The sequence below is a fragment of the Pelodiscus sinensis genome, chromosome 19 (genome assembly GCF_049634645.1).
Source record: "Pelodiscus sinensis isolate JC-2024 chromosome 19, ASM4963464v1, whole genome shotgun sequence".
Classification (NCBI taxonomy): Eukaryota; Metazoa; Chordata; order Testudines; family Trionychidae; genus Pelodiscus; species Pelodiscus sinensis.
In genome coordinates, this window is record NC_134729.1 from 16060264 (window position 1) to 16070778 (window position 10515).

Consider the following 10515-nt stretch of genomic DNA (forward strand, 5'->3'; position numbering starts at 1 on the left):
CTCCCGAGGTGCCTCCCGAGGTCCCTCCGGCCCTGCACTGGGGGATGTGACCCCAGGAAGTGGAGGAAAGTTCCGCCGGCTGCCTGGCCTAGGGGGTGGTGGAAGGAGCGTGGGGTGGGGCTTGGGTGCTGAACTCTGGGGCCAGCTGAGACCCTGGCTCTGCTGTTCCATTTGTGGCCTTGGCAAAGTGATTTCCCAGCCCTGTGCCTCAGTTTCCCTACGATGGGGGGGGTGCACTAAGACCTGGGTTCCTAAGGGGCTTTGGGATCTGTCCCCTCGCTCTCGCTAGGGGCCTGGCTGAGGGCAGCCCTGGTCTGGCCTTCGTGCTGGGCCAGCACATCCCCCGGGAGCTGCTCTCGGGGCCTTGGAGCCGTCGCTGTGGGAGGGGCGCGGCCGGGGCAGGCTGGTGCAAACCATCGACCTCCTCCTCCGGGATTTCTGCAGCCTCCCTCTCGCCCCCGAGCTGGGACGAGCACCCCGAGGGGCAGGAGCGGTGGGCTCTGCTCGGCGTGCGGCGGGGGCCACAGGAGTTCGCACTCTGCCGGCCAGGCCCAGCCGTGGCCTTGTCTGGGCCCGGGGCCGGGCGGCAGTGGGGCTGAGCCGTGCGCAGGCACCTGGAAAAGTCGCTTCTCCCCCGGGAGCCTGTAGCTCAGGCTGCACAAGACGAGCAAACGCCGCCCGTTGTCACCCCCGGCAGGGCTCTGACCCAGACGTGCTGCCCCCTTCCCTGGCCCGTTGGCTCCCGCGCTGCGCCCCGCCTTGGGCTCAGAGGTGTGCTGTGGACGGGGGCTCCGCGGGGTGCAGGCGCTGAGCCGGGGGCTCCGCGGGGACGCAGGGGGCTCTGGGTGTCTGGGCGTGGGGCTCTGTGTTGCTGCCCGGCGGCTGTTCAGGACAGCAGCCAGCTAGCAGCCCGGGCTGCTGGAAAAGATGCAGGGAGCTACCCAGACAGCGGACGTGCGCTCCCCACCCCGGGGAAGTCCAGCCAGAAAGCCTTGGCATGGCGCACTGGGGCCCTCTAGCGGCTGCCTGGCTAGTCCGGGGGTGCGGGCTCCTGTCTGAGATGGGGTGTGTCTGGGGCTGGGACGCTTCCCGCTCCGTGTCTCTCAGCCTGTTTTTATAAAATGCCCCTTGAAAAGAAGGCCTGCCCCCGCCCCGCCGTGCGCAGACACACTCACTTCTACCATTGCAGCATAGTTGCTTGACCGACTGCATCGTAGCCGGGCCGGCCACTTGGCTGCGAAAAGCACAAAACCGAGAACGCGCTGCAGAACTTAACCCACAAATTGAGTTTTCCCCGAATTCCAGCTGTTGACGGACCCCCCAGACTTGGCGAGAGCCCCGGAGGGGACTCGGACGCCGCTCTCGCTGCCCCGCTCTAGGGCTGGCTCCGTGTCCTCTGCGCTCCCTCGTGTGATCTGCCCCAGCCCTGCGCTAGAGGCACGTGGGTGGGGTCGCCCTCGGGAGAGCGCTGCTCGGGGAGGGGCAGCCGCCGTGTCTGCTGGGGGCGAGGGGCCTGCCTGCTTCTTGGAAAGGCTCCAGCGCTGCCAGAGCCCTGGGCAGGGATCCGATCCCAGCGATCAAGGAGCTTCGCTCGCACGTTCCTGCCCTCAGACCTGAGCCTGGCCCGGAGCCGTCGGGTTCATGCTGCCGTTGCCTCCCCTGGGCCCTCACTGTCTTCTCTGTCTCTCCCCAGTGGTGCACGCGGTCCACATGGAGGACGGAGCCATCGAGAACGGGGTCCACGCTCTCAGCTCCTCGGAGGTGGACGAGCTGATCCACAAGGCCGACGAGAAGACCCTAAGCGAGATCGCCGAGTGGGACTCCAAGAGCGAGGAGGCCAAGAAGGGGGGGCCTGAGGGCAGCCTGCCCAGCCAGAAGAGCACCCCCCGGAAGGAGATCACCGGGGTGCAAGCCAAGCCCATGGACAGCCCCAAAATACTGGCCTCCGGCGAAGGCCCCGAGCCCAGCCAGGAGCAGCCGGTCACCATGATCTTCATGGGCTACCAGCACGTGGAGGACGAGAACGAGACCAAAAAGGTGCTGGGCCTGGGGGGCACCATCACGGCCGAGCTGGTGGTGATCGAAGATGCCGAGAGCAAGCCGGCAGCCGACTGCCCGGGCAAGGAGCACGCCCCGCCCAACGGCAGCACCGTGGAGCCGGCGGGCGCCCTGCCGCTGAAGGAAGACAGCCAGGCCGGGGAGAAGCCGGGGGCCAACGACACAGAGCCCAAGGGAGCCGACCAGGACCTGGACATGAAGAAACAGCGCTGCAAATGCTGCACGGTGATGTGAAGCCACCGCCGGCTCCTCCCTGCCCCGTTGTACAGCCAAGAGACTGTCCCTCCCGTCCCCGTCCCCGTCCCTTAGTCACCCAGGCCCTGCGCACTCCGAGTGACACCGCCCTGTACGTACTGACCACACGGCTCCTTTTCTTACCCCACGGGGGGGCCAACACGGCGCCGGTGAAGCGGATAAGAGGCGGCGGCACCGCCCGGCCGTGGCATCGCTCGCCCGACAGCCGCGCCCACGCAGCACGCAACCGGCGCCGGATGTCCGATTTATTCCACACGCTTCTGTCCCCCCCGGCGTCTCCCCCGCGACTCCACGGCGGGGCCGGCGTTCGTGGAACTCGCCCGTCTCTAGGAAGCTGGGTTGCCTTTGCCCCTCGCTAAGTAGCGCCCGCCGCCGCTCGCCGAAGGACGCCAGAGCTGAGCTTGCTGATGGGGAGGCCTGGGAGAGGGCTATAGGACTAGGACGTCTCTGAGACGGCCTTGGAGAACTGGCTGTTGTAAGGACTGTTTCTCGCCTGCCCCACGGGAGGGGACGGAGAGAGGCCCCCGTGGCCTGGCACTTCCTCCACTGCCCGGTGACACCGGCCGCCTGCTCCTGTGGGACAGAAGTTCCCACATCGGCCAGAGTCCAGCTGCCCAAGCCACCCGCTTGACGAGCGCCCGTCCCCGGGTTCGTCCACGCCGATGTAGCGCCCGAGCTCCCCAGACCACGGCTCCGCAGGACGTCGGAAGCGGAGGTTTTGGCCGGCACGTGAGCTCGGGTCCGAACCTCTCGCTGGCCTGCCCTGGCTGCTCCCGGGCCACGCGCAGCTCCAGAAAAATGTAGCAGCTTATAAAAAATAAACCTGTCCCTGCTGGATTTCCAGGCAGCAGAACCGATCATTCCGGAGCCCGTCCTCAGTCCGGCGCTCGAGCCTTACGGTACTCGTGGGCCCCGCTGGCTCATGCCGGTCCGGGCCCGTCAGCTCCCGTCCCTGAGCTCTGACGTCCCCCGCTGGGTTCTGCAGACGGGCGGCTCCTTTCCTTCCTCTGCTGGAACGACGAGGCCACGAGGGGCCGGAGCAGCGCGACCGCGTCTCCCCGTGCGACAGCTTCCCCTGCGGGCACCGCGCCGTTGAGCCGCCGAGCCGCGAGGCTCCCCGCCCTGGAGGAGGCTGGCCCAGGTCCTGGGCAGCGGGAGAAAGGGCCCTTCCCAGCAAGTTCTGGGGGTTCTGAACGTGCCCAGGGCCACTAAACCCATTTAACCGCCCGCCGGGCCCCAGCAGCCGCCTGGCATCAGCGCTGCCGCCTTCCTAGTCCTGGGCCCCCCCCCGCACGAGGTGCTTGTCTGAGCCCCCGAGTCCCTCAGCGTGTCCTCCCGCGGGCGTACCCTGTCCGGTGTCCTCGTGCCGGGCAATATGTGTCCTCCCGCGGGCGTACCCTGTCCGGTGCCCTCGTGCCGGGCAATACGTGTCCTCCCACGGGCGTACCCTGTCCGGTGCCCTCGTGCCGGGCAATACGTGTCCTCCCGCGGGCGTACCCTGTCTGGTGCCCTCGTGCCGGGGGGTACGTGTCCTCCCGCGGGCGTTACGTGTCCGGTGCCCTCGTGCCGGGCAATACGTGTCCCCCCCCCCGGGCGTACCCTGTCCGGTGCCCTCGTACCGGGGGGTACGTGTCCTCCCGCGGGCGTACCCTGTCCGGTGTCCTCGTGCCGGGCAATACGTGTCCTCCCACGGGCGTACCCTGTCCGGTGCCCTCGTGCCGGGCAATACGTGTCCTCCCGCGGGCGTACCCTGTCTGGTGCCCTCGTGCCGGGGGGTACGTGTCCTCCCGCGGGCGTTACGTGTCCGGTGCCCTCGTGCCGGGCAATACGTGTCCCCCCCCCGGGCGTACCCTGTCCGGTGCCCTCGTACCGGGGGGTACGTGTCCTCCCGCGGGCGTACCCTGTCCGGTGCCCTCGTGCCGGGGGGTACGTGTCCTCCCATGGGCGTACCCTGTCCGGTGCCCTCGTGCCGGGCAATACGTGTCCTCCCGCGGGCGTACCCTGTCTGGTGCCCTCGTGCCGGGGGGTACGTGTCCTCCCGCGGGCGTTACGTGTCCGGTGCCCTCGTGCCGGGCAATACGTGTCCCCCCCCGGGCGTACCCTGTCCGGTGTCCTCGTGCCGGGGGGTACGTGTCCTCCCGCGGGCGTACCCTGTCCGGTGCCCTCGTGCCGGGGGGTACGTGTCCTCCCGCGGGCGTACCCTGTCCGGTGCCCTCGTGCCGGGGGGTACGTGTCCTCCCGCGGGCGTACCCTGTCCGGTGCCCTCGTGCCGGGGGGTACGTGTCCTCCCGCGGGCGTACCCTGTCCGGTGTCCTCGTGCCGGGGGGTACGTGTCCTCCCGCGGGCGTACCCTGTCCGGTGTCCTCGTGCCGGGGGGTACGTGTCCTCCCGCGGGCGTACCCTGTCCGGTGTCCTCGTGCCGGGGGGTACGTGTCCTCCCACGGGCGTGCCCTGCCGGGTGCCCTCGTGCCGGGGGGTACGTGTCCTCCCACGGGCGTGCCCTGTCTGGTGCCCTCGTGCCGGGCAATACGTGTCCTCCCGCGGGCGTTACGTGTCCGGTGCCCTCGTGCCGGGCAATACGTGTCCTCCCGCGGGCGTACCCTGTCCGGTGCCCTCGTGCCGGGCAATACGTGTCCTCCCGCGGGCGTACCCTGTCTGGTGCCCTCGTGCCGGGGGGTACGTGTCCTCCCGCGGGCGTTACGTGTCCGGTGCCCTCGTGCCGGGCAATACGTGTCCCCCCCCGGGCGTACCCTGTCCGGTGCCCTCGTACCGGGGGGTACGTGTCCTCCCGCGGGCGTACCCTGTCCGGTGTCCTCGTGCCGGGGGGTACGTGTCCTCCCACGGGCGTACCCTGTCCGGTGCCCTCGTGCCGGGGGGTACGTGTCCTCCCGCGGGCGTACCCTGTCCGGTGTCCTCGTGCCGGGGGGTACGTGTCCTCCCACGGGCGTACCCTGTCCGGTGCCCTCGTGCCGGGGGGTACGTGTCCTCCCACGGGCGTGCCCTGCCGGGTGCCCTCGTGCCGGGGGGTACGTGTCCTCCCACGGGCGTACCCTGTCCGGTGCCCTCGTGCCGGGGGGTACGTGTCCTCCCACGGGCGTGCCCTGCCGGGTGCCCTCGTGCCGGGGGGTACGTGTCCTCCCCGGGCGTACCCTGTCCGGTGTCCTCGTGCCGGGGGGTACGTGTCCTCCCACGGGCGTGCCCTGTCCGGTGCCCTCGTGCCGGGCAATACGTGTCCCCCCCCGGGCGTACCCTGTCCGGTGTCCTCGTGCCGGGGGGTACGTGTCCTCCCGCGGGCGTACCCTGTCCGGTGCCCTCGTGCCGGGGGGTACGTGTCCTCCCGCGGGCGTACCCTGTCCGGTGCCCTCGTGCCGGGGGGTACGTGTCCTCCCGCGGGCGTACCCTGTCCGGTGCCCTCGTGCCGGGGGGTACGTGTCCTCCCGCGGGCGTACCCTGTCCGGTGTCCTCGTGCCGGGGGGTACGTGTCCTCCCGCGGGCGTACCCTGTCCGGTGTCCTCGTGCCGGGGGGTACGTGTCCTCCCGCGGGCGTACCCTGTCCGGTGTCCTCGTGCCGGGGGGTACGTGTCCTCCCACGGGCGTGCCCTGCCGGGTGCCCTCGTGCCGGGGGGTACGTGTCCTCCCACGGGCGTGCCCTGTCTGGTGCCCTCGTGCCGGGCAATACGTGTCCTCCCGCGGGCGTTACGTGTCCGGTGCCCTCGTGCCGGGCAATACGTGTCCTCCCGCGGGCGTACCCTGTCCGGTGCCCTCGTGCCGGGCAATACGTGTCCTCCCGCGGGCGTACCCTGTCTGGTGCCCTCGTGCCGGGGGGTACGTGTCCTCCCGCGGGCGTTACGTGTCCGGTGCCCTCGTGCCGGGCAATACGTGTCCCCCCCCGGGCGTACCCTGTCCGGTGCCCTCGTACCGGGGGGTACGTGTCCTCCCGCGGGCGTACCCTGTCCGGTGTCCTCGTGCCGGGGGGTACGTGTCCTCCCACGGGCGTACCCTGTCCGGTGCCCTCGTGCCGGGGGGTACGTGTCCTCCCACGGGCGTGCCCTGCCGGGTGCCCTCGTGCCGGGGGGTACGTGTCCTCCCGCGGGCGTACCCTGTCCGGTGCCCTCGTGCCGGGGGGTACGTGTCCTCCCACGGGCGTACCCTGTCCGGTGCCCTCGTGCCGGGGGGTACGTGTCCTCCCACGGGCGTACCCTGTCCGGTGCCCTCGTGCTGGGGGGCCCTGATTTGCCTTTGGCGTCTCCTCGTGGCATTGCTGGGTCCCCTTGGCCCCTTCTCCCTCTGCAGGCCGGCTGACACTGATGGGGTTCCCCAGCTTACCTGGAAGCAGAATCCCACCCCCAAGTAAAGAGATGGGGCCGGATTCTACTCTCAGCTGATGCTGTGGGGCTGCCCCACAATTCGGGGTCTCCTCTGGGGTCACCCCCTCCCCCGAGTGTCTTTATTCCTCCACCTGGCTGTGCCTGAGGCGGGTGCCTGGTTTTAAAGCAGCCAAGCGAGGGCTGAGGCTCGATTCGACTCGGAGCCGGAACTCCCCGGGGCGGCACTTTGGTTACGTTGCTGCTCCTGGTTTGAGTCTGGAGCTGGCCGCAGCCGCCTCCAGGGAGCTTCTGGTTCTTCTGCGGGCGGACGCCTGCTCTTGGGAGCACCGGGAGGGAGCCCTTCAGGACAGGCTCCCCCGATCCCTGACTGCAGAGAGGCAACGGCAACTGCGAATCTCCCCCCGGCTCTGCGCGGAGCCTGACCCGCTTCTGCACCACAAGGGCCAGATTCGCCAAGCTGATGCAGGTCCCGGATTGTTGGCTCGCTGCCGGGGCCCTCGTGCGAGGGGGCGGCTCGCTGCCGGGGCCCTCGTGCGAGGGGGCGGCGCTTCCCCACACGGCGGGTCCCGGAGGGGCGGCAGCGGGCACGTGGGAGAAACCCCCTCTAGCAGAACCACTCCCACACGGGGCCACGGCCCTGTGGTGCCCCTGGAGCGCGTGCAAGAGGCGAGTCTGCCTGGATCGTGCGTGGGGCTAGACAGGCAAAGCGCCTGCCCACGGCCGGGTGTGTCCTTTGCTGGGGCTGCCGCAGGGTGCGCTCGAGGGCCACGGCAGCACGAGCGTTTGTGCTGCCTTGGCACCGAGCCCCGGGAGCCAGAAAGGGCTCGCGCGGCGTGTGGGGCGGGGCGGCAGAGCCGGGGCCGTGACGAGCTGGGGCGTTTGCCTGCAGCCAAGCGTTTCTCGATGGGACCTTGGCCCCTTTCCCCGCTCGCGGATGATTATTGCAGACTGGCTCATTCCTGGCAGGGGTTCGGCGAAGGCTCAGCCGGCGTGACGCTGGCAAGCCCCCGGCTCCGGGTACCTGGCCTTTCTCGGGGCAGCAGAGGGTCTGGGCCATTGGCGGGGCCTCGTCCCGCCGGCTGGAGGCTGAAGGAAGGGGTTTGAGCACGTGGCCGTGGTAATGCTTCTAGCACGTTCGCACGAGCGCGAGCGAGACGTGAGCATTCCCAGAAGGTTCGTACAGACACAAGAAAACAAAAGCTTTGGGGCGTGTGCCTGGAAATCAGGCCAAGCTCCCGGGAGGTCACGTTGGGGCCCAATCCCCCGAGGGGGAGGCTCAGCTGGAGTCCCGGGGCCGGGTCTTGTTTCCATTGACTCCAGTGGATTTGTGCTGCTGGCGTCTGACCCTGGAAGTGCATGAAGGGTTTTGGCTGGCCCCTGGCTCTAGACACTTACCTGTGGCGAAGGGGAAGCCCAAGGCGTTACCCCAGCCCCATGCTAGAAACATGGGGAGATGGGCCTGGCAGCAGGGTTCCCTGTGAGCTGGGCGCTTGTGCGGCTGCTTAGGAGCGATTCCGGCGCTGCCCAGCTGATTAGCAACATGCCCACAGCCAGGTTTGTGTTTCTCCTGGTGGTGCACGGGCCTCGGTGCACGGAACAATGTTTATTCCACACTTTGTGGGAAAACGAGAGGGGACACGGCCATGCAGCCTTGGGTTTCACCCGGTTCTCTCGCGTATTCCTTAGAGGCTGAGCTCACCCAAGTGTGGCCCTGTGCCAAGGCACGTCCATTTGGCAGGGGCACGCCAGCCCGCATTTTCTGTCCCGTCACAGTTACGCCTGCGCAGAATTGGCAGTGCGGGGCCTGTCGGCTTCAGGGGCTTCGGCAGGGCTGGGGCAACCAGCTGCCTCTCTGCAGACGGGTGAATTTCTCCCTCATGTGATGTCTCCAGGATTAACCAAAGATCAGGCCCCTGAATGCACCCCCCAGCTGGCCCAGCCTCTGCCTCCCTGCTCTGCAGCTTGCACCCTTCACGGGCTCAGTGTCACCCCTGGCTGCTCCCCGCCACACCCCTGTGTGCTTTCCACGCCCTGCCAGTACTGTCAGTGGGTCGCATCCCGATGCTCGTCCTTGTTCGGTCGGTGGTACCCGGTACCCGGGCTTCCTCCCAGCTCCCCTGACTCTGCGAGGGGCCCCAGCAGGCAGCGGTGAAGTTGGCCCCCAAATAGAAACCAAGAGGGTAAAAAGTATGTACATGTACACGCGCACACATGCGTACAAATGTGCGCACACACAGGTGCTCACAGGTGCACACGTATAAACACGTGCGTGCGCATATGTGCATGCATGCACACACATACAAATGCACACACACGTAGGTGCTCACACAGACACACATGCACACGTGTGTGCACACGCGTGTGCACACACACACACACACACACACTGATATCTTGAAGCCTCCCGCAACAAGGAAAACATTTTACAGTCAAATGGTTTCGGCCGTGTCCAGGCCGCGACCTCGTGTGCGTCGCTCGGAGCGTGCTCTTCGCCAGGTGCATGTTTGTGCCTGGTTCCGTTCCCAGTCTCCTGGAGTTTCCGCCCCAGCAGTGGCGGGAGGGCTGGTCAGCCCCTGCGTTCCCCCGGCCGGTTCGTTTCAGGCTCTGACAATCATTTCTCGGGGGCAGAGGTGCCCGACGTTTCGGGTGTAGACCGGCTTCCCGTGGCCCCTGAGAGAGCCACCTGGCTCCCCACCCGCGGGTTTGGTGCAATCCAGGAGGGACATGGGCCTGGCTTTGCCTGGACCTGGGTCCACCGGCCCCTCCCCGATGTCACGTACCCGAGGGCCTGAGCCCTTTGCTGAATAACGGGGCGGGCCCTGGGCTTTACCTGGAGCCTTGTCTAGGAAGCGGGGCGTGGCAGGAGAGCTGGCGTGGGAGGCCCAGCGAGGCTCGGGGGGGGGCTCGTGGGCCGGGGGGGGGCTCGTGGGCCAGGGGTAACCCAGCGTGACTCTTCCCACAGCCCCTCCCTTGGGCCTGTCCCAGCCCGCGGTGGGGCCAGGCTGCGGGGAATCGGCCGCCTGCCGTGCTGGGTCCTGACTCCTAAGGCTCCGCGGATCCCCCGTTAGTCCAGCCCTGGGAGCCCTGCTGTTGTGGGGCCAGCCCGCCCCCCCGCACACGGCTCCTCTGGGCCGTCCAGATCCGGGGCAGCCCCCCCTGCGGCTTCCGCCCACTTCCCGTAGCTCGGGCCCCGAGCCAGGTGCCCACCCAACCATGTAAGGGCCCGAGTCTGCTCTGACGAGCTTTTCGCTGCTGCTAATGGACTCAGGGTCGGGCCCTTGATTGCGGGGGGTGGCTTTGGGGGCGGGCGAGACAGAAAGCAGGGACCCCCGGACTCCAGGACTGGTGCAGGGCTGCCTGCTCCTGCAGCCTCCTCCCCCCCGCCCAGACCCTTCCCAGTCAGTGTGTGAACATGGCAGCCCCTCTGTGAGCCCCCCCCCCCGCGTGACTCGGCTGACGTGCATTCCCCGTGCTCCTGTGCTTTTTTAACTGTGACGAGCTGTTTGAGGTTCCAGTCCCCATGTTTGTAATACACCCGACGACGCCAATAAACCGTGTGACTATCAGCCGGAGCCTCTGGCCTCTGCTTCCGGGGCTCCCAGACGCCTGCCCGGGGAGAAGGGGGGTCCCTGCTCTGGCTCCGCATCTGCCCCGCGCAGCCTCTGCGTTCTCCGGCGCCCTGGCCCGTGCATGCCAGCGTCTGCCCCACGTGGCTCGGGCTGCAGCGGCGGCGGAGAGGTGCCCAGAGGCCCCGGGGATGGGGGTATCCTATAGCCAGAGGGGAGGTTCCGAATGAGGCAGGATGGACCAAGGGGGGGGGGTGGGGATGGCTAGCGGGGGGTGTCTGGCAATAGGTCAGATAGGAGTGAATCTA

General features: G+C 68.3%; 1 protein-coding gene across 4 annotated transcripts in view; it reads left to right on the top strand.

Moving 5' to 3' along the window:
- Positions 1 to 3150, top strand: part of PALM (paralemmin) — a 48059-nt gene extending 44909 nt beyond the window's left edge. For all 4 annotated transcript variants that reach the window (XM_075902610.1, XM_075902608.1, XM_075902609.1 and 1 more), the window contains one exon: positions 1694 to 3150. In XM_075902610.1, the coding sequence (XP_075758725.1) occupies positions 1694 to 2292 (599 nt within the window). In that variant the 3' untranslated portion in view covers positions 2293 to 3150. The remainder of the gene's footprint in view (positions 1 to 1693) is intronic.
- The last annotated feature ends 7365 nt before the right edge of the window (positions 3151 to 10515 follow it).